This window comes from Megalobrama amblycephala, linkage group LG11, assembly GCF_018812025.1.
Source record: "Megalobrama amblycephala isolate DHTTF-2021 linkage group LG11, ASM1881202v1, whole genome shotgun sequence".
Taxonomy (NCBI): Eukaryota; Metazoa; Chordata; class Actinopteri; order Cypriniformes; family Xenocyprididae; genus Megalobrama; species Megalobrama amblycephala.
The window spans coordinates 24,432,034-24,455,976 of NC_063054.1; the positions used below are offsets into that span (position 1 = coordinate 24,432,034).

General features: G+C 38.4%; 2 protein-coding genes across 10 annotated transcripts in view; both read right to left on the minus strand.

The window, feature by feature from the left end:
• sash1a (SAM and SH3 domain containing 1a) overlaps positions 1-6,210 on the minus strand; it is a 271,761-nt gene extending 265,551 nt beyond the window's left edge. For 3 of the 6 annotated variants that reach the window (XM_048206889.1, XM_048206887.1, XM_048206884.1), the window contains exon 1: positions 4,799-6,210. In XM_048206889.1, coding sequence (XP_048062846.1) covers positions 4,799-5,302 — 504 coding nt within the window. In that variant the 5' untranslated portion in view covers positions 5,303-6,210. The remainder of the gene's footprint in view (positions 1-4,798) is intronic. The other 3 variants (XM_048206888.1, XM_048206886.1, XM_048206898.1) reach the window with 2 other exon arrangements.
• A 12,748-nt stretch (positions 6,211-18,958) lies between these two features.
• The window catches only part of stxbp5a (syntaxin binding protein 5a (tomosyn)), a 112,713-nt gene continuing 107,728 nt past the window's right edge, over positions 18,959-23,943 (minus strand). For all 4 annotated transcript variants that reach the window (XM_048206900.1, XM_048206899.1, XM_048206902.1 and 1 more), the window contains 3 exons: positions 22,236-22,347; positions 20,730-20,950; positions 18,959-20,552 (listed from right to left, as the gene is read on the minus strand). In XM_048206900.1, the coding sequence (XP_048062857.1) occupies positions 20,511-20,552; positions 20,730-20,950; positions 22,236-22,347 (375 nt within the window). In that variant the 3' untranslated portion in view covers positions 18,959-20,510. The remainder of the gene's footprint in view (positions 20,553-20,729; positions 20,951-22,235; positions 22,348-23,943) is intronic.

Genomic DNA, 23,943 nt, shown 5'->3' on the forward strand with positions numbered 1-23,943 from the left:
GATCACGCATCATGTTAATTTACTTTATTTTACAAAAAGCACAACATTGTGTTTTTACTCTGAGTGTACACAAATAAAAGAAGACATTCTATAGTTTCAATTGATATATTACTTATGTCTCTATAACAAGAAATGACGGAGTATTTTAAGTCTGTTTTGCTGCAATGTGAAAAAAATCCTGCAAAACGCGCCGGCGCGCTTTCAGACCTCAGGGAGTTAAGTCTCCTCAGCTTTCATTGTGAATTGCGCTCCCTATTGTTGCTGGCAATCCGCGTCTTCGAACGAGGGGCCGGGCCAAACAATATTTTGAATTTGGACTGCAGTACCTATTTTGAACACTGGGTGTCATTCCTACATAGAGCCCCTTTAAGACCAAATGCATGGATCCATTATACTGATCACACATCCGGTTTACACCCACCTGTTTACTTTCATTTGAGACATATCTGGCTGTGTAGCAATAGACATTTTATATAGACATAGATAGACATGTATACTGTAGTTCACTGGAGCCCTCATCAGTGCAGGATTTGAAAAATGTGGCGACAAAGCAGCCTTCTGAAATTTAAATTTGCATTGTAATTGACAGTCAATTATCTGCTTTGAATCTATCATGAACTAATTTTCCTTATATGGAAAAACAGAACTTTGAGTATTCTGTTCTACAAAAAACAAACAAATAAATAAATGATATAAATAAATAAAAAACAAGAGTTTTGAGCAACATCCAGGTGGGTGGTAGACAATTTAAAGCAAATCACCTGGTAAAGATATGACTCCAATTAAATACAATGTGACTGCATCTAAAATCCAGTTGGTTCAGTTTGAATAGGCATGACGCTTTTGCAGATAACACACAGAGTCTTTAAATGATAGGCTTCTCACAGTGCTATTTTTTTAAGATGTGAATGGGAAATAATTTTTCACAAGGACATTGAGATTAAGAGTCAGTGTAATTGTGGTTTTTAGCATTCACCCACTGGGGGGAAAAAAAATAAAATTATGTGAACCCCTATATTATTATCTCCATGCAGAGAGCTCAGTTTAAAACAGACCATATAGGGTATACAGCATGTGCTGTCAGCATGAGCTTGATGGTAGAAACAGAACATAACCTACTTTTTTTAACAAAATAGTGATATTCATGGGCCGATAACACAGACATTGTGTGTTTGTGTCTATGTGTAATAACGGATCTATTATGTCAGTAAAACCGATAAGGCATCATTAAATAAATAAACCCCTTCTGTAGTAAAAGAAAGCATTATGGCTATTTATTGCTCCCCTAAGGTCATTTGTGGCGTCATGAAAAGGATTATGGTCTGGCATGTGAGGGGACGACATTCCACAACCTGTCGAAGGATCTATTAAGAGCTGCTTGTAGAGAGTTTTCATATAAACAAAAACACCACTATAATATACTGTAAGCCATTACTGTAATCTATTTGTGGATAAACAATCAAACAAGAAGTGAGGCTAATGCAGCTTTTCATTGTATGTGTGCAGCAGACAACTTCTTTCAGCAAACTACAGAAAAATTCTCCTCAAGGACAAGAAAATGGTTTGCGCTGCAACATGCATTTCAGACACTAAATACTTGCTACAACAGTTTCCCACAATCCACTTCACAATGACTATACACAGTAGCTAGACACTCATGAGGCTGATATTAACTTGAAAAGCCATCAGTGTAATACTTTAATCACTCAAGAGATTCCACCCTATGGCGAAATCCAATCTTAAGAGCAACACAAATACATCATCACCATTTAAGTTTATTTAGCCTACTGAAACCCTCAGTATACAGATCTACCACAGCGATGAAGCTTTGACATAAAACGTCAGCACTATCTCAGAATCACAAGGGAACTGAAAGCATTACAATTACCTCCCCAATTAAACGCCGTAATATACTGTTGCCTCGTAAATCAACAATTAATTGAACACTCCGCACAACTGTGAGGTTCATTCTGTGCAAGCATATGTTCAATGACTATCTGAGGGACCATATGCTGTGAGCTTATCATTTCAAAGTAAACGGATACATACAAGTAACTTTCTGAAATGACTGAAACAAATGAACCTTTAAATACTTGTGTTGATATGTGACGAATGCTATCATACAGGCGAACTATCAAGAAGGGTCTGTCTGCATCCCATAGTACTACAAAACACCCCTACAAGTTACACCTGCTAGTACAAGTTACTACAAGTGGATGTCATAAAACAATCTTTTCAAGTACATTTATTTTGTTTTATATATATATATATATATATATATATATATATATATATATATATATATATATATATATATATATATGAAAGGTTTATATAGGCTTATTGCTCAAATCTTGTGAAGTATGATACTAAATAAAACATTAGGCATAACTTGTAGTGTTATGGTTTGTAGTACTGGCGGTTCCAATATTAATTGGAAACTAGTCAACTACACTATTTGAGCATGAATATTTTGTTCATGGTGTGGCTTGTAAAGAGATTGGAGGCTATAAAAGCATTTGTTCTAATTGTAAACAAAAGCAGATGAAGCCATTCATTTTTCTTGTTTTTATTTACTGGAGAGAACAACGGCGACTCATTTACGTGTTGTGACAGACAGAGTTCAGGGGAATGGATGATTGTGTGAAAATGTGGATAAGCATAAAGGTGATGATACACGTGGCGACTTTTTGAGCAATGCTGCCGGGCAATGTCGCCAAACGATGATGCTTGGGAAAATGGGCAACAAATTTAGGGTTAGGGTTAGGGTTGGGCAACATTAGATCAAGATTTTTTTTCCCACTCTCAATGGAAGAGTGCCCAAGCATCATCATCTCTGCGACACTGCCCGGCAACATTGCTCAAAAAGTTGCCCCATGTATCATCACCTTAATTGTGTATTTCAGAGAGTGAAACAAGTGCAACAGAGAGATCACAGAACTTCACATTTATTTCACACAAACTTCATATGGTGACTGTTGACAATCAGTTCATTAAACAGAAGAAAGAGCATGAGATTCACCCAAAAATGAAAATTTATTTAAAAATCCAAACCTGTATAACCAGGGGTGCACATAAGTGATGTGCAGGTGCGCATGCAAGGTAAAAATAAACGATGCACACCAGAAAACATGGAGGGAAGCGCTTCTGAGTACCAACATTTTTGGGAAAGTTTAACCATCATAGGACAGGAGTTTCAGACAGCGCTCAAACACCGAATTGATTCCTCTTTCGCGTTTACTTTCGCTTGAACAGACACATACATAAATTATGTCAAAATACCTGTCTCTGCAAGTATTCTCTAGGTTATGTCATTAGCAAACAGTTGAGAAAGAAACCGGATGTGTCAGTATATTCAGTCCGTCCGTGCATTCCGTCTTAAAGTGACAGCAGCCTAATATTCTTGCGGTTGTCTGTGTCATTAAGGTTAATAAAAAAAAGAAAAAGATAGTGAGGAGAGCAAAGTGTGAGTACCAAGCAAAATCTCCAGGTGCTCCCTTGAGAACCAGACCAAAAAAGTTATGTGCACCCCTGTGTATAACTCACTTTCTTCTGTGGAAAACAAATAAAGATATTTTGAAAAATGTCTCAGGGGTCAATGGGGTCCAATGTTGTTTGACCTCAGCATTCTTCAAAATATCTTCTTTTGTGTTCTGCAGAAGAAAGAAAGTGTTACAGGTTTGGAACAACATGAGGGCGAGTAAATGACAAAATATCAATTTTTGGGTGAACTATCCCTTAAAGTTAATAGAATATCTCATCTGTGCTTACTTTTCAAATGTCAGAACTTTTCTGTGACTTAATAATAACTGATTTGTCATCAATATTCATTACCAAATGAATATCATCATACTTCATACATGTCATCATACTCATACCAAAGTATACAGTAACTTTAAACCATCTGAACAATCCTAAAACAATGGACATCTCCAACAATCCAACAGTCCAACAAATGGACCAAGAGAAAAAGGATCACAATTGTAACAATTACAGCCTCTAATAGTGTACTTTGTTTCTGGAAAGTCATTGTCATTTTACTACCCAGCTGCTGGGAACTATAAAACACTTATTAATATAGATGTTTCCCCACCTCCCCAATAAAAGGAAACTCTTTGGTGTGCACTCAAACACCTATCTCTGAAGGTCATGGATCATCTGAGAGCTTAAGTTTGTTGTACATATGAATCCCATTACTACATCAAGCAAATCCCCCTCATTAAATCTCTGTAATAAAGTAAAATAAATACTGAGGGTTGAATACAGGGTTGAAACATTCACACACCTACCCAACCTCTCTGAGGCTCTTTCTCTTTTTCATTCTGTATCCATCTTGAACTTCCAGCTTCAGAACTCAAAAAAAAAAAAAAAAAAAAAAAATCTCATGTGTCAGACTAAGATATGAATTATCTGATGTTATGTTGAATGGTGGATATGCAGTGTGAGGGCCTTTCCTGCACAGGCCAATCGATGGCAGCTGACCTACTGATTCCAGAAAGGCATTAGAAACGCAGGGTGCGTCTAAATTCGGTCAGTAAACTATTGATCATATTTTGGAAATCAGATTAAAGCAATGTTCCAGTCATCAAACCTCCATATCCCTGCATCCAAGGCAAACAGCTCTATATTATTACCCTCGTCTTCTAATCACAACATGGATCCTAAACTCACATGAGGTTCTATTCCAGTATAGCGTTTTGTTTTCAACTGAGGCGGTTTAGAATCCAAATTTCTGATTCAAGGGCACGCCACGTGGTTTATACCGACGCGGGACAACAAAGTAAACACAACTACTCACCTTATTAGAGTATGGCTGCCTGGCGAGGTTTATCCCGTCCCTAATGAGTTTATCCCTGATCATTATCTTCAGCTTCAGTTTGGGGTAGATCTCCAGCTCCTTGCGGTTCCCAAGCGTCAGATTCCTGGACGCCCCCATGTACCCCACGCTGCGCGCGGCTCTATCACTGCACTGCTCAGTCCATGACCTGGAGCCCCGCAGCCTAGACTCATGTTGCTCTACCAGGCGACTCGTGTATATAGGTGAAACCGGGGGCATCGGCTCCAGGGTGAAATAAAGCCCGGTAGCCGTCTCCTTATCGTCATCTTTTAACCTTTGCACCGCATCGTGAATCCGCTGGCGGTGATGCGGAATGAAAACACCGATGGCATCCAAGTCTGGGTCTCCGATTTGTTTGCAAACTTCCAAGTCGTCGTATCCGTTATCCACAAAAGCCTCGACATACTGACACAGTTGAAGGGTTTTCAGCCATTCGTAGACGATGTTGGGTCCGTTGGCCATCATTCTGAATTGTGTTTAAGCGTAAAGGTGCGTTTACCTTTGTGAGCAGGTGACTGACAGCACGTGCGCCCGCGGTTTATATAAATATCCCAGTCAAGGCGTCATCTTCATTCAGTACTTCTCTCCAATTTTTTCTAACAGGAGATGCTTAAAAATATCCAAGAGACCATCAATGATAATAAAGACGGTGCTGGGCACTTCAGCGTTTATCAGTACTGACAATGTCGAGACCCTTCAACTTGGCATTGCTGAATACTCCACAACTACCGCCCCCCTTCGCCGCGTTTAAAGAGCCATTCACCGGGAATGGTTAGCGTCAAAAGTGGCTATGCTGATAACCACCCATAAAGACTACATTTTCTCCCGTTTATTTCAACTGTTCCCACAGCAGTGCCAAGAATAAATGTGAATTTTACGCACCGCGTGAATTTCCAATGGTCTTCTCCAGCGCTCTCACGAGACCGTCCTTCCCTTGTGTCTGTCAGTGCGGCTTAAAGCCAACTCTTTTCCTCTCTGAAGACAAATGAAACCGCGTCTCTCCGGTTTGGAGACGAGCACATGTGGTTTCAGACTTCTTGCCACTATTTGCTGAGCAGCGTAATCGCGTTCCCGGCGCAAAAGATCGGTTTTCCTCAACGAGGCGACGGTTGGTGAGCAGACACGGTTTGAATCTGAGCACGCGCTGTCAAAACTGTCAGTTTGTCAGAGTTTGAGGTAAATGAAACCCTGGCATGGCGTTTCTTAAAACAAACAGGCAGAATGTAGTTCCGTGTCGTTTTAATCCAAAACTTTATGACTTTTATTTTTGGCAAACCCGAGGAAGGTAAAGGTGCGCGCGAGCTGTGGTCTTGAGGTAACGGCGGGCTGCTGTCTGCTGTTAGTGTTGCAGGAGCGCGTGTGTCCTCTCTGCTGGTCTGGTGCTGTAAGAGGATTTAAAGCAGAAGCGCTGCTGGGCGTGCTGTGGTACAGTCTCGTGGTGCCCCCTGCCTTAAAATCGTGCAAAACAGTTCTTTGGTTCTTCAAACTAGGGATGGGGGGTGTTGGGACCACGGGGCCGCTCGGGTTGTGACAGGGGGTTCGTAGAAAAGTTTAGAGAGAGAGAGAGAAAAAAAACAACATTATAATATAAAAGTAAAAAGATTACAATAAATGAGTAAATAAATGTGATTAAAATTTTATATATATATATATATATATATATATATATATATATATATATATATATATATAGTTGATGCCTTTTTTTAAATTTTAGGGTGGGGTTCCCTCACATGAGGATATCATATTTAATCTCTAAAAGATTAAAAACCACTGACAAAACACCAGTGTACATCATTGGCCTTAAAAAGTGTTGTTATCAGGGCCGTTTCTAGAGTTTGATCATAACTGCGGCACAGACCAGAAAAAAATGTTAGGCTAGCAAAGTAGGCTTCTTAAAAATTTCTAGGGAGATCCTGGGGAAAAGTGAAGGAGGAGGAGCACAGCGAGGGCGTATGATTAAACAAGATGTGCATGATATTTTCACTTCAGCTGGCCTTACAGCAGTCTTTTAAATTATTCAAATTATTTAAATGACAACGTTCAATGAATAGGAAAGCATATTTTCAGATCTATCTATCTACTGTTACGTACCTCATCAGACAATGATTTGTCAGGAAAATGTTACTGGGGAAAAGCAAAACTTTACTGTCTCAATTTTTTTCTTTAATAAGATGAATCAAAGATGGATTCAAATAAAATATAAATATTAGATGAAAAGCTTAGGAAAATGAGAAATGTTCCTTTGATATCTAAATGAAATAAAATAATTTTAAGTTAAAGCACTACAATTATTACAAATAAAAATACATTAAAGCTAAATATACTGTAAATATACTAAACAAAAAAAACAAAAAAATTACTAAAACTTGAACTTAAAATTAAAACTGAAAATATAAAAATAAAAGCCAAATCAAAATATGAATGTGTGTGTGTGTGTGTGTGTGTGTGTGTGTGTGTGTGTGTGTGTGTGTGTGTGTGTGTGTAACAGTTACTATTAATTAACGTTTAGGTCCTAATTATTATTTTTTTATTATTAAAACTAACATTATTCATTGTGTTATGTTTCAAATTGAACCTGCAACTTTTATTCATGCCTTTCATTCAGAGTATAGTGCCTCAGAGCAACATTTTCCTTGTCTTACTACCCCTCCTTGTGGCCTTTTATAGTACAACAACATCCTTTTCATATCTTCTGCGTACAGTCACGTTAGAGCTCTGATTCAAGCAAGCTTTCGTCATTTTTGTTCAAAAGGATCAAGACAATACGACTTAAAATAGTCTAGAAAATCCAAAATATATTTGTTGCAGAATGCTGAACACATTTATAATTTATTATTAATTCAGTGTAGCCTGTGTAGAGGTCTATGTTTGGATGAATATTTTGGTGGTGCTCTGCCCCCACCTGCCCATACAGATGAGCCGCTGCTGCTGTAGACTAGCCACGATCGGCTAATCTTTTCACTATTTTTCATTTTAATTAAGTAATTGCTGTTTGTGAATCGTCGGCCATCACCCATCATTGGGAATTTTTCTTTTATTTGAACGGGCCCTCTATTAATAAGCTCACAGCGCTCATTATCTGACAGGTGTTTCGGCCAGAAAGCAGGATCGTCAGTCATAAAAACTCCGTGTGCTATTCGCGTCTGTGTGCTCTTCATGTTCGCGGGCTACACATTGTTATCATTTCCCGGGCCGTGAGTAAACTCATCCCCGTGTCTGCCCCGTTAACTTGCACTAAAACATGAGCAGAAAAAAAGTAAACTGCATTAACAAACACAGATATAAGCAATCAGCATATGAATCTGACAACAAAATACAATCAGATCAGCTCTGTACATCACAAAAAGCTATTAAAAGACAGAACAAAAACCACAGCAAAAAATAAAAGCAAATAGTTAAAATGAAAGAAAATAATTGGACAATTCAGCTGCATAATTTGTTGATGCTGTGATAAGCGCTGGGAGTTTTGTATTATTGTTCCCAGCATGCATTGCGGCATGACACTTTTGATTGTCACCTTTGTGGAGATTCATGTGCTGATTTAAAAAAATCTCTTTAATTTTTTCTTTAATTTTTTGATCAGTTTTGTTCCATTACTATTTAGTCCAACATTTCTCAATCTCAATCAGTTCCATTTTGCTTTAATTTCAATGACGGTCGGTTTTGTTCCTTTATGAGATTTCAGTGACGGCCTGTTTTGTTCCATTATGACATTTCAATATTGTTTCGTTGCAAGATTTCGAAGATGGTCTATTTTGTTTCGTTATGAGAGTTCAATGATAGTTGATTTTGTTCATTTACGGGATTTCAGTGGTGGACGATTTTGTTCCTTAAAAGAGATTTCAGTGATGGTCCTTTACGGGACACTTTCAGTGACGGTCGTATTTGTTCCTTTGCGAGATTTCAATGACGGTCGGTTTTGTTCCTTTACGGGATTTCAGTGATGGTTGCTTTTGTTCATTTACGAGATTTCAGTGACAGTCAGTTTTGTTCCCCTACAAGATTTCAGACATTTCAGTGACTGACGGTTTTGTTCCTTTACGAGATTTCAATGACGGTCAGTTTTGTTCCTTTGCGGGATTTCAGTGATGGTCGGTTTTGTTCATTTATGAGATTTCAGTGACTCTCGGTTTTGTTCCCCTACGAGATTTCAGACATTTCAGTGACTGTCGGTTTAGTTCCTTTACGAGATTTCAATGACGGTCGGTTTTGTTCCTTTAAGGAATTTCAGTGAGGGTCGGTTTTGTTCCTTTACGGGATTTCAGTGATGGTTGCTTTTGTTCATTTACGAGATTTCGGTGACAGTCGGTTTTGTTCCCCTACGAGATTTCAGACATTTCAGTGACTGACGGTTTTGTTCCTTTACGATATTTCAATGACGGTCAGTTTTGTTCCTTTACGGGATTTCAGTGATGGTCGGTTTTGTTAATTTATGAGATTTCAGCGACTCTCGGTTTTGTTCGCCTACAAGATTTCAGACATTTCAGTGATGGTCGGTTTTGTTCCTTTACGAGATTTCAATGACGGTCGGTTTTGTTCCTTTACAGAATTTCAGTGAGGGTCGGTTTTGATCCTTTATGAGATTTCAGTGACGGTTGGTTTTGTTCCTTTACGAGATTTCAATGACGGTCGGTTTTGTTCTTTTACGGGATTTCAGTGATGGTTGCTTTTGTTCATTTATGAGATTTCAGTGACAGTCAGTTTTGTTCCCCTACGAGATTTCAGACATTTCAGTGACTGACGGTTTTGTTCCTTTACGAGATTTCAATGACGGTCAATTTTGTTCCTTTACAGAATTTCAGTGAGGGTCGGTTTTGTTCCTTTACGGGATTTCAGTGATGGTTGCTTTTGTTCATTTACGAGATTTCGGTGACAGTCGGTTTTGTTCCCCTACGAGATTTCAGACATTTCAGTGACTGACGGTTTTGTTCCTTTACGATATTTCAATGACGGTCAGTTTTGTTCCTTTACGGGATTTCAGTGATGGTCGGTTTTGTTAATTTATGAGATTTCAGCGACTCGCGGTTTTGTTCGCCTACAAGATTTCAGACATTTCAGTGATGGTCGGTTTTGTTCCTTTACGAGATTTCAATGCGGTCGGTTTTGTTCCTTTACAGAATTTCAGTGAGGGTCGGTTTTGTTCCTTTACAGAATTTCAGTGAGGGTCGGTTTTGTTCCTTTACAGAATTTCAGTGAGGGTCGGTTTTGTTCCTTTACGGGATTTCAGTGACGGTTGGTTTTGTTCCTTTACGAGATTTCAATGACGGTTGGTTTTGTTCCTTTACGGGATTTCAGTGACGGTCGATTTTGTTCCTTTACGCGATTTGAATGACTGTCAGTGATGTTCCTTTACGGGATTTCATTGCGGGTCGGTTTTGTTCCTTTACTGGATTTCGGTGACAGTCGCTTTTGTTCCTTTACAGGATTTCAATGATGTTAGGTTTTGTTCCTATACTAGATTTCGGTGACGGTCGGTTTTGTTCCTTTACGGGATTTCAATGAGGGTCGGTTTTGTTCCTTTGCGAGATTTCAATGACGGTCGGTTTTGTTCCTTTGCGAGATTTCAATGACGGTCGGTTTTGTTCTTTTACGGGATTTCAGTGATGGTTGCTTTTGTTCATTTATGAGATTTCAGTGACAGTCAGTTTTGTTCCCCTACGAGATTTCAGACATTTCAGTGACTGACGGTTTTGTTCCTTTACGAGATTTCAATGACGGTCAATTTTGTTCCTTTACAAGATTTAAATGACGGCCGGTTTTGTTCCTTTACGGGATTTCAGTGATGGTTGCTTTTGTTCATTTACGAGATTTCGGTGACAGTCGGTTTTGTTCCCCTACGAGATTTCAGACATTTCAGTGACTGACGGTTTTGTTCCTTTACGATATTTCAATGACGGTCAGTTTTGTTCCTTTACGGGATTTCAGTGATGGTCGGTTTTGTTCATTTATGAGATTTCAGTGACTCTCGGTTTTGTTCGCCTACAAGATTTCAGACATTTCAGTGATGGTCGGTTTTGTTCCTTTACGAGATTTCAATGACGGTCGGTTTTGTTCCTTTACAGAATTTCAGTGAGGGTCGGTTTTGTTCCTTTACAGAATTTCAGTGAGGGTCGGTTTTGTTCCTTTACAGAATTTCAGTGAGGGTCGGTTTTGTTCCTTTACGGGATTTCAGTGACGGTTGGTTTTGTTCCTTTACGAGATTTCAATGACGGTTGGTTTTGTTCCTTTACGGGATTTCAGTGACGGTCGATTTTGTTCCTTTACGCGATTTGAATGACTGTCAGTGATGTTCCTTTACGGGATTTCATTGCGGGTCGGTTTTGTTCCTTTACTGGATTTCGGTGACAGTCGCTTTTGTTCCTTTACAGGATTTCAGTGATGTTAGGTTTTGTTCCTATACTAGATTTCGGTGACGGTCGGTTTTGTTCCTTTACGGGATTTCAATGAGGGTCGGTTTTGTTCCTTTACTGGATTTCATTGACGGACGCTTTTTTTTTCCTTTACGAAATTTTTAGGTATTTCAGTGACGGCCGGTTTTGTTCCTTTATGAGATTTCAGTGATGGTCTTTTTTGTTCATTTAAGAGATTTCTATGACGGTCGGTTTTGTTCAATTAAGAGATCTCAATGATGGTCAGTTTTATTCCGTTATGAGATTTCAATGACAATTTTCAATTGTTTCGTTATGAGATTTCAATGATGGTCAGTTTTGTTCCTTTGTTCTTTTAGGAGATTTTAAAGACAGTCGGCTTTGTTTCTTTTCGAGATTTCAATGACGGTCTGTTTCAGTCAGTTATGAAACTTCAGTGACATCTGTTTTATTCGATTATGATATTTCAGTGATGGCCATTTTTGTTCAGTTACAAGATCTCAATGATGGTCAGTTTTGTTCCTTTACGAGATTTCAATGACAGTTGATTTTCATTGTCAGTCAGTTTTGTTCAGTTACGAAATCGAGTTCAAGTCCTGCTTGGAGCAGTTCAGACTGCACAGGTTACAGACATGTATTTAAAACATGATGAATATATTGAAATATTTACATTGAAATATTTCTGCGGTTAGAAATATTTTGTAACAATATATAATCTTTCCAAAGTAGAAACATTTTGTAACAATGTACACTACTGTTCCAAAATTTGGGGTCAGTCATTTTTTTTACTATATCATTTGTGATATGAAACTAACTAACTGCATGGTATGTGATGTAGGGATTATTTTTTCCTTAGGGTCACACCCCTTATTTTGTGGGGTTTATTTTAACCCTTTATTCAATACAGTTTATGACAACTGTACTGGGGCTTTGGGTGGTGTGATGTATGGACTATTTTACATTAGGGTTACACCCTTTATACAGTACAGCTTATTGTGACTGTACTGGGGCATTAGGACCCACTCAGGCCACAGGTTGATCAGACCTGCTGGCCTCTCTAACACCTCTTCCCACAGCTACCCAATCTACCAGGACGTCTCCCATCCAGATATATATACTGGGCTCAACCCTGCTTAGCTTCAGTGGGTGTGCAGGTGAAAGTTTCAGTTTTGAACGCTGTAGGGTTTCTTAAATGTGCTTCTAACCATAGACCCTCTTACGTAGATATAAATCTCAACAATGGTGACATGCTTCTTGCTGAAATGCATTCTACAACTGACTTTAAGTTGAAATTAACTGCATTACATCTACATGATCAAAAAAATCACTGTGTAAGATTAGACCATTAGATGATGACAAGTTGTCAACATTACCTGACCACATTTTCGAGATGGTCCTCACTGCAGGGATCTAGAGTTCTAGATCTAGATCCAACTCCTCCCACTTTACATATCCCTTAACTTACCCGACTCCGCCACCTGGATCTTGAGTGTTCTGCAGTGAGGGGCTACTGACATTTTCCCTTGCTATTTTTGCCACAGCTAACACAATTACAGCAGCAAGAGAAAAACTAACACTAAAGGTATGTTTACACAACAACAATGTACTAAAAACGGACTTGCCCGATTCAAGGCTTGTCGCAAATTATTATTATTATTTATTTATTTTTTTTAAATCCTCTATTGTGTGGTGTCATTACAATTTTTTAACTGCTCCTGATTGAGACAGAGCGTCCCCGATCTCAAATCGTAAATATCAAACATATTTGATATTTACAACTCTTGATCAGGCTGCCTCTTACGTGATACCTGCGATAGCCAATGAAAGTGAGCAATCCAATGTTGCGTGCTTCTTTAGCTGAAACTCGGCATCCACAAACATGCCACGAAAGTGGAGTATTGTGAAAGATTACCCATATTCCATTTTTTCTATTTTGTTTTCACTGTAAAGCAGAACACACAACAGGAAAGCCAGCTGACAACACATTAGTTTTTTTTTCTCTCAAGTCACGTTTGATCTCGCGAGTCTTGTGTCACTGAGAAATGGTTCTAGCAATCAACAGGTGTGTGCATTCAGAGGATTTTGATGCCAAAACGGTTAAAACTGTTATTATGTCTCCCACGGTTTTAAAATGAGTTAAGACAGCGGTTCCCAAACACATTCCTGGAGCCTCCCCAACACTGCATGCTTTCCATGTCTCCTTAATCAAACACACCTGATTTAGATCATCAGCTTATTAGTCGAGACTCCAAGACCTGAAATGGGTGTGTCAGACAAAGGAGACGTGCAGTGTTTGGGAGGCTCCAGGAATGTGTTTGGGAACCCCTGGTCTAGTGTGTCCCAGGGACACATGATTTTTTGCATTATAATCCTCTGAACGCACACACTAGATGATTCGACCGGAATGTGCACACACCTGTTGATTGCTGGAACGATTTCACAGTGACAAGAGTGAAAATTTATTGCAGCATGAATAAAGTATGAAGCTGAATTGTCCTATGATTTTCTTTCATTTTAACTATTTGCTTTTATTTTTTGCTGTGGTTTTTGAACTGTCTTTTAGTAGCTTTTTGTGATATCCACAGTTGATCTGATTGTCTGGATATTTTGTTGTCACCATTGATGAGACTCATACACTGATTGCTCATATCTGTGTTTGTCATCGTAGTTTATTTTCTGCTCTGGGTTTTTATTTTCAGTCTTTTAACTGATTTCTGAAATATAATTTGGTCAGCTAGGATCAACTTAAGCTTGTGACACTTTTGAGAAACACTACCCAGAGCACTACCATAATAATCACTTTATAATTAAAGTCATATGAGTTCTTGTTAGCTGGTCCTTAACCCAAGCACAAGTGCAACACTTCACCACAATGGTAACCCCAAAACCATTAACATAAAAACTTTTATAAACCAACATAATAGAACAGTAAACATTAAAAAGACACTCCATTTTCTCATCCTGCTAAAAAATGCTTAAAATAACACTTTATTTCAACATTTACTCTCTCAGTTTTTGCAAAGCATGATGGGAAGTATTAAGTCCTTACTTGATTGAAACATGTTATTTCAATATGAAAATATCAAGTTAAGTCAAAGAGTAACCGTTTCAAGTCAATTTAACATGAATCAATCACATTTAAACCAGAAACCTGATACAATGGTGTTGAATCAAAATAAATTGTTTAAATAAAGTGAACAGCATCAAAAAATAATTTTTTTGAGTGTGTATGTGTGTGTGTGTGTGTGTGAGAGAGAGAGAGAGAGAGAGAGTCTAGTGGTCACTCCAATACTACAATGATATAAATAATTTAATGAATAATGCCTATTATACTCTTTAAACCATTAAATAAAAATGTTTAAGGCACAGTAGCACCCCTATCCTAAATATTGTAATATTTTTATTATTACAGGAATGGTTTGATACCATCAACTATTAGCTAAGGAAGTCTCATTTCGTCACTCTTGAAAGTGAGTTTTCATTAAATGCACCAATCCATTTGAACTTGAACTTGCTGAAATTCTTTAAATGGAATGGGGAAATTGTAAAAGTCTTCAAAGGACAAAATGTTTTCATTTTCATCAAATAAATCCATGACAAAGTATTAAACAATTTTTCTAAGCCAATAACACTTGCTGGTAAAATTTCAATAATTGGATGGCAATTTCACAGGTAGAAAGTTACATCTCAATAGAAAAAATAAGCCTCCAAGCTTTTTAAAAATGAACTGCGGAATAAAGAACCATATGACTTCTATACCATCTACTCTTTTGCCTGATATGTCCTTTTTCAAAAGTCTTTGTCATTCTGAAAATCATTGAATTTGCCTGACTTCATTGTAGCGGACGTGGTCAAGCTTCAACATCCAACCAATCTCAGCAAGCACAGCATAAAAGAGAATGCTCTTCTTAAAAGTCTTTATAGAGAATACAAATCACATACAGTATATAAAATTTTTGTGAGATTTTGAAGTACCATCCCATTTTAAATGTTTAATAAAATGGGACAATTTTAAGAACTATAACCATGAACCAGAAAACACAGGAAAGATTTTTAAATCGTTTTATTTTCCATTGCACAGTAATTTCTATCTACAGAAATTCTAAATTGTTTGTGGCAGCAGATAGTCATAAACATCCATGTGAAATTTGCATAAAACTGTACAAGAAATTGGCTACAATGAGAAAATACTGCAACCCACTGATAACCGTTATATTCAGGACAGAAAATGAATGAGGCTCTTCTGCATGTTAAAAGTGTAATATTTCAGGTAAGAATGTTCTGTCTGAGACAAATAAAACGATTCACTTAAAGTCAACATGAAACATTACAAAATGAATAGATAAAATTAAAGCCAAGAAAGCAACAGGAACCTTTTTTTTCTCCTTAGTCATGAAAGATTACAAAGGGCAAACAACCAGGTTCACATCCAGAGTGACTTTGAAACCTCTATGAAACAGACATGAATGAACTAAAGGTGTGATCAATAAATTCTGCTGGAGTTTGAACACTTATTACTGACATTTACAGCATTACAGTTCAACACGGCTGATTGGATACTTTTGTTTATCGATTGACAATGACAAAATAGCAACCTAGGACATCAAATCTTTCCTGGAATTATCTCACGAGTAACCAATGTATATGAGCTTACATGTTGAAAAGTAATTTTTGGTTTTAAATTGTAAATATCAACCACGTTGGGGCTTAAAATGTAGCATTACTCATCAACGAACGGCTTTTTTTCAAATAACGAACCGTACTGGTCCTCTGAAGACCTTCACCTTGTTTGATGCATTCTCACATACTTCATGTATGCAGGAATTTCAAGGGAACGCTCACTCACTCACTCATGTTCAATTCAAAAATCACCCTGTCGTGAACAAACAACAGAAAACAAAGACATGAAGACAAGTGACAGAGCGCAATGAGCTCAAAATACGTCTTCCTCAAAGCATATATAAAAATAATTTTTTAATCGATGATTAAAAATATGACAAGGATATCTATTCAGGGAAATACAGTACTGCAGAGAAAAATACACATCGTACAAATATAATTGAATTAGTTAATCAGGCGAGATGACATACGAGCGAGATATTCAAAAACAAACCTGGTCTTCAGAAACACTATAACACCATGGCATGAAAACACATTTACAGAGAATATAGAGTCCAACACAGAGAAACATTTAGAGTCTGAGAGAGATTGGCTTCATTTGTTTTGTAATTCTTTTTTCCCCCATTTTTCTTTGTTTGAAGTACGGCATACGAAACACACGAAAGGCAGACTAGCACACAGCCAAAAACATCAGAAAAGTCCTCAACACTGTTACTGGATGCAGTGGTACTTCAGACACAAACAGCTGTCGAATGGAATACAGAACTCAATGAAAGAAAATCTTTGGCGTTTGAAAAGATATGGCAACTGTCTTAGGGTCAGTATGGCGACGCTCACTCGCAATTGATGCTCCCAGATTGTCGAACTACTTCATTCACAGAATGGCGAAAAACTTTGGGCAGAGAGGCAAGTGAGAATCAGTATCTCGAACGACAATGGATCGTGTGATCAATGCAACATTTATAGCAGCATTTCTTGCAAACCACAAATAAATATAATGGCACTAAAATGTGGTTTCAAGGGAGAAATGGGACAAGAAAGACATTTACCGTACACTTTTTTTGTATTTAGTGTTACTTTCTAGTTTTCTGGGTTTGAATGTACAGCTTACACTCATTGTTGGTGTTTTCACAGATGTAGATGATCTTGAAGTACGTTCTGTGCATTTACTGCATTACACATGAAGCACCAGTGTGAAACCAGTACCGTCAGGATACGTTTTCACGACAACGATATGCTTAAAACGGAGACATTTTTCCTTTGAGTTTTCCACGTACAGACGACACCATTGTCAAAATGATCCCCATTCATACAAATCTGTGAAAACAAAAAAAAAAACTGTATTCTGCCGGCAGGCCATTAGATGGCGATGGAACACCGTAGACTGAACATGTAATGCGCATGTCAATGTTGTCATCGCTTTCACAGATTCGTGTTTTAGTTCTTTAAACGGAGACCGTTTTCAAAAACTTGCACTTTGAAACCCGTTTTCAAAAGTTTGCATTTTCAGGCCGCCAAAGCGCCGTTGTCATGTAAATGAGTGGCCAAACGGCATAAAAAGTTTTCCGTTTTTAGTTGAAAATGGTGTCGTGTAAACAGCCCCTCAGATAAAAACATGTTACAGTATCTCACATGAGTGAGTACATCCCTCCCTTTTTTGTAAATATTTTATTATATCTTTTCATGTGACAACACTGAAGAAATGACACTTTGCTAAAATGTAAAGTAGTGAGTGTACAGCTTGTATAACAGTGTAAATTTGCTGTCCCCTCAAAATAACTCAACACACAGCCATTAATGTCTAAACCGCTGGCCACAAAAGTGAGTACACCCCTAAGTGAAAATGTCCAAATTGGGCCTAATTAGCCATTTTCTCTCCCCGGTGTCATGTGACTTGTTAGTGTTACAAGGTTTCAGGTGTGAATGGGGAGCAGGTGTGTTAAATTTGTTGTTATTGCTCTCACTCTCTCATACTGGTCACTGGAAGTTCAACATGGCATCTCATGGCAAAGAACTCTTTGAGGATCTGAAAAAAGAATTGTTGCTCTACATAAAGATGGCGTAGGCTATAAGAAGATTGCCAAGACCATGAAACCGAGCTGCAGCACAGTGGCCAAGACCATACAGCGGTTTAACAGGACAGGTTCCACTCAGAACAGGCCTTGCCATGGCCGACCAAAGAAGTTGAGTGCACGTGCTCAGCGTCATATTCAGAGGTTGTGTTTGGGAAATAGACGTATGGGTGCTGTCAGCATTGCTGCAGAGGTTGAAGGGGTGGGGGTTCAGCCTGTCAGTGCTCAGACCATATGCCGCACACTGCATCAAATTGGTCTGCATGGGTGTTGTCCCAGAAGGAAGCCTCTTCTAAAGATGATGCACAAGAAAGCCCGCAAACAGTTTGCTGAAGACAAGCAGACTAAGGACATGGATTACTGGAACCATGTCCTGTGGTCTGATGAGACCAAGATAAACTTATTTGGTTCAGATGGTGTCAAGCGTGTGTGGTGGCAACCAGGTGAGGAGTACAAAGACAAGTGTGTCTTGCCTACAGTCAAGCATGGTGGTGGGAGTGTCATGGTTTGGGGCTGCATGAGTGCTGCCGGCACTGGGGAGCTACACTTCATTGAGGGAACCATGAATGCCAACATGCATTGTGACATACTGAAGCAGAGCATGATCTGGGCCGCAGGGCAGTATTCCAACATGATAACGACCCCAAACACACCTCCAAGACGACCACTGCCTTGCCAAAAAAGCAGAGGGTAAAGGTGATGGACTAAACCCTATTGAGATCTGTGGGGCATCCTCAAAGGAAGGTGGAGGAGCGCAAGGTCTCTAACATCCAACAGCTCTATGATGGAAGAGGACTCCAGTGGCAACCTGTGAAGCTCTGGTGAACTCCATCCCCAAGAGGGTTAAGGCAGTGCTGGAAAATAATGGTGGCCACACAAAATATTGATACTTTCGGCCCAATTTGGACATTTTCACTTAGGGGTGTACTCACTTTTGTGGCCAGCGGTTTGGACATTAATGGCTGTGTGTTGAGTTATTTTGAGGGGACAGCAAACTGTTACACTGTTAAACAAGCTGTACACTCACTACTTTACATTGTAGCAAAGTGTCATTTCTTCAGTGTTGTCACATGAAAAGATATAATAAAATATTTACAAAAATGTGAGGGGTGTACTCACTTTTGTGAGATACTGTATGTCTTCCTGACATTCAGAACTACAATGAATATTGTTCCCAAGTCAGTGAAAGCATTCAAACCTATTTCACGTCTATAATCAAGTCACCAAAGATTAGAGCTGGAAAACCGGTCCAAATTTCCAGGTATGAACAGAGCCGTTTTCAACAGTAAGTGCTTTTTTATGTAGCCCTAACAAATGAAATGTGGACCAAAACATTTACTAAAGTACAATCTCTATATGTTCAAGCGGTTTAATCTACGCAGTATGCAGGGATGAGAAAGCTGGTCTAATGGACAAAATCAAATCCCAGAGCCAACACTAAAGAGACTGCGACGTCATTTTCAGTCACAACAAATGTTCTAGCTGTTGAGGTTTATATGGCTGTCTACCCCCAAAAAAGATGGATAATTTGAAACCATAATTTTGCCTACTTTCTTCCACAACTCTGTCCAGACCAGATATTTCCTGTACAGAGTTTCACAGAAAGTTCAAACATCTGTATAATGTATCACATGAAAATACCATCATTAAATCACTCACAGTTGGTTTACAAATAGTTATTTCTTAATTCATTCATTTACTATGTAAATCCTTCTCATGTCAACTAATTATAAACCCTCAAGATGGTACTTTAATGTAAAGCATTATTGTACTGATATTCACAATAATTTTGTAAAAAGATCACTCAAACAGCATTTTATATTCAAGCAGACATTTACATTTTGCTAAATAAAAAAAAAAAATACAAATAAATAAATAAATAAATATTCAAATGGGAATTAAACCAAAAGGGATAAATATACTGAGTACATTTTTGGAGAAGGGAGATGTTCTCTCTTCTTCTAAAAGGTTTGACTCCTCCACATTATAACATCATTTCCTGTGAATGGAGCTCTTCCCATGCTTCACCTGGTGTCTTCGTATTTCAGTTTCACTTATGACAGTAGCGAATATGGCATTTTTACAGACTTTGATGGAGATTTATATAGAATTATGTATATATATTCTTTTTTTTCTTCTTCTTTTTTTTTAATTTTTTTTTTAGATTTTTATGTTTGTTGTTTAGTTGTTGTATTTTTTGTTTAGTCTGTCTGTCTTTTTTTGACTACTTACTGCTCTCCGATGTGGGAGGCAGGATGTGATTGCAAAAAAACAACAGCACAAAAACATTTCAAAGACTGAGAGAAGAAATGGAATTTCAGGGCCTGCAAAGCCCAGCCGCCATGAGAGAGGATTGGCAATATTAAACGAACAAACGAAAACCGAAGAGTGGACGCCGTCGTGGTATGGCATTCCTCAGATTGGGGCCGCTCTCAGTCTGTGCCTCAGTTCTGTAAGCAGACTGTATTTAATATTGTGCTAGGAAAGAGCGAGGGATCCCACTGGTCCAGCAGAGGAGAGATAAAGACGAGAGTGGGAAAAGGATTATGGATGAACAAGGCTGTGTAGGAGAACTCCTGAGTCCCTTTGGGCTCTGCTGTTTTGCGGAGATCAGAACTGGTACCATTTCTTATCCTTACACTTTAGCATCATCTGCAGACAGTAAAAAAGAAGATCAAAGTTAGAGACGCCAATCGTACAGCTACAAAGCTGGTTCAGCTTCAACCTGATTATAATGCGCATAAAATACATTTATGTAATACGTAAACGTTTAGCTATTTTTAAGAAGAGATTCATCTGTCGTTGACATCAGCGGTGGTAACGCTGTACCTCATGAGCGTGTTTGGAGAATGAGTCAGCACTGGCCATCATGGCTGCCGTCCGCTCTTCCACCTCGCCTAGTTTTTGCCCTCTCTCATCCAACGCTATCCGAGCTCGAGCTAGATCACCCACGATGCCTGATGCTGCCCCCTTCATGCCTTCTATACCCCCAGGACCTGGAATGTGCTGTGCCAGACTGCGTGGTGCTTTTCCGGCTCCTGTCTCGCCGACTGAAACACAAATACAGAAACAGAGTGTGAAAAGAAGAGGAGGAAAGAATGTTACAAATGAGGTGACAGCACAACAGAAATAAACAAGCTCTTTGTTAGGAGAACAGCACACATAGTTAAGATGTCACTTTTGAGAACAGAGCTCATTAAGATAAAGAGGCATAGGAGACCGGGCTAGATGTCACAAATGTCAGTTTTCACCAGTGTCATTTTTATTATTTCTATACTATTATAGTATTTATTAATATTTTGAATTAGATTTTTATATATTTTTTTTTTGGTAATTGCATGTGCTTTTGTCATTTTCATTTGTTTTTGTGTATATTTATATTTAGTTTAATTTATTTTATTTCAGTTTTAGTAATTTTAGAACTTCAACTTATTTTATTTTAGTTGCTTGTCAAGTTTTTGAGTCAAATTTACTCGACATATATATTTTTTTTTTATTTTGTATGTTACACCTAGTTCAAAACCCCATCTTATATCTTTTGTGAATTCTTCAATATCATATCACATATGTATATTATATATATATATATATATATATATATATATATATATATATATTATATTTGTTAGGTAAACAAATTAACACCACACTCCACACACAATAAAATACATTGACATACAGTACATGCAGACAAGAGTTACTTTATAATATTTTTCATGAATTATAGGTCACATGTTTTAAATGCTGTAATTTTGTAGAATATAGTGTTGTCAAAAGTACCGACTTCGATACCAAGTCGGTACTGAAATTTTAAAAATATGACGCTTTGAGCAGATTCGTAAACACCTCTGACTGCCCACGTGCTTGTCAGATATGTCTGTGATTGGCTACAATGATCAACGCATGGAAGCGTTTGAAAGCACACGGAAGTATATGAATTTGAAAGCGGACTGGTCTGGTGATAGACACCTTCTTTCAAACACTCCCGTGTGTATCTGTGTAAGCGCTCGGTGAGGAGCGTCATTGATGTCTATTTACAACATGTTTTTGAAGCACTGATCATTGTAACCAATCCTTTTAATGGCAGGTTCCATTGTGACTGGGCAATAATGTTCAAAAAGTTTTTGTAGCCAACAACATGATCATAGAGCAATTGACTTTCAAATATAAACCTACCCTGAGAAATGTATTTACTGGTGTAATAAGTGAGAATTAGCCCCAGCCTACCTACATCTAAACAGTCATCTGTCTGTGGTCTGCATTTCTACCACACCTTCTTTGCTGTGATACTTCACACATCTGAGTGTAAAGAGCAGATAATGAAAGTTAACTTACAAAGCTCTTCTCTGTCTAGAGACTGTGCTCCTCCTCCAAAAAGACCCTTAAAGAAGCCCCTGTTAGGAGCTTCAGGCGTCTCCACCGGAGTAAACAGCTCACCTAGCATCTCCTGTTACACAATCCAATCATCATCATCAACATCATCTTAAAGGATTAGTTCACCCAAAAATGAAAATTATGTCATTAATGACTCACCCTCATGTCGTTCCAAACCCGTAAGACCTCCGTTCATCTTCGGAACACAGTTTAAGATATTTTAGATTTAGTCCAAGAGCTTTCTGTCCCTCCATTGAAAGTGTATGTGCAGCAGTGGCATAACTTTGTTTTAAAAAGTGGGTGGGACAGGAATGTGTATGTGGGGGGGGTATTGTAATTGTATTATTACAATAATAATAATATGATATTAAAATTAATATGATAGTTTCTTCCTTACATCTGCTATAATACAATGTCTCGAAAGTATGTATGTTAATAAATACGTGGATCCGGTGTTTAAAATAGATTGTTCTGATGGACTGGTGGCAGTATTTTCGTTTAGCATGCAAGAGATTCTGGGTTCGAATCCAACCACGTATGATTTTTTTTTCTCTCTCATTAAAACCAAAGATGTTCGTCAGTGATTGTATATCAAGAGCAGGGACACGTTTATTTGTATTTTGTTTTGTGATTCAACGTAACGAATAGAGAGTCTCTGCAACAGTTAAGCGATAGATTGAAGCGCTCGTCCGTGTGAACACTGCGCAGTGTGCACGAGCGCCAAGAGAACACTGTTGCGCCTCTGATAACAGCGACAACGAGCACTCAACATGATTTCAAAAACAACACATCCCAGCGCCAGATCGTCTATTATTAACATAAATTGATAATCAACTAGAGGTGTTTCTTTTGTATTAGATATCCGCGAGATGCCGCGAGATGTTTCAAAAAGTGGTGGGGACAATATCGACCCTTTCAAAAAGTGGTGGGGACATGTCCCACCCGTCCCACCCGCAAATTACGCCTATGATGTGCAGTATACTGTCCATGTCCAGAAAGGTAATAAAAACGTCATCAAAGTAGTCCATGTGACATCAGTGGCTAAGTTAGAATTTTTTGAAGCATCAAAAATACAAAAAAATAACAAAAACTACGACTTTATTCAGCATTGTATTCTCTTCCGGAATCCTTACCATTGAATTGATTCCATTGAATCCTTTCATCTGTCGGCGTTGGTAATGCACTTTTACGTCACCATGGTTGTTTTTGGCGATTAGGACATCCACGACATGCACACTTATGCACCATTTTAAAAAATATAGCAATACCAAAATACAAACAATGTAGAATAGCTTGAATACAGTGTGCGTCTCCCTCAGACTGTAAACAAAGCTCAGGCGCACCGGATAACACGTCAGCAGCGTCTTACGTCAGCAGCGTCACTGCGGAGTCGTGAACCACACTCCGGAGCAGAAGGGGGCGGTAATGCACCAATAAGCTGGATGCCAACCGCCGTAAAACAGGAAAGAAGAAGCGGAGTCGTGAACGCGGATTGACAACAGACCCGGAAGAAAAGACAATGCTGAATAAAGTCGTAGTTTTTGTTATTTTTGGACCAAAATGTATTTTCGATGCTTCAAAATGTTGCAGATGTCCTAATCGCCAAAAACAACCATGGCGACGTAAAAGTGCATTACCAACGCCGACAGATGAAAGGATTCATTGGAAT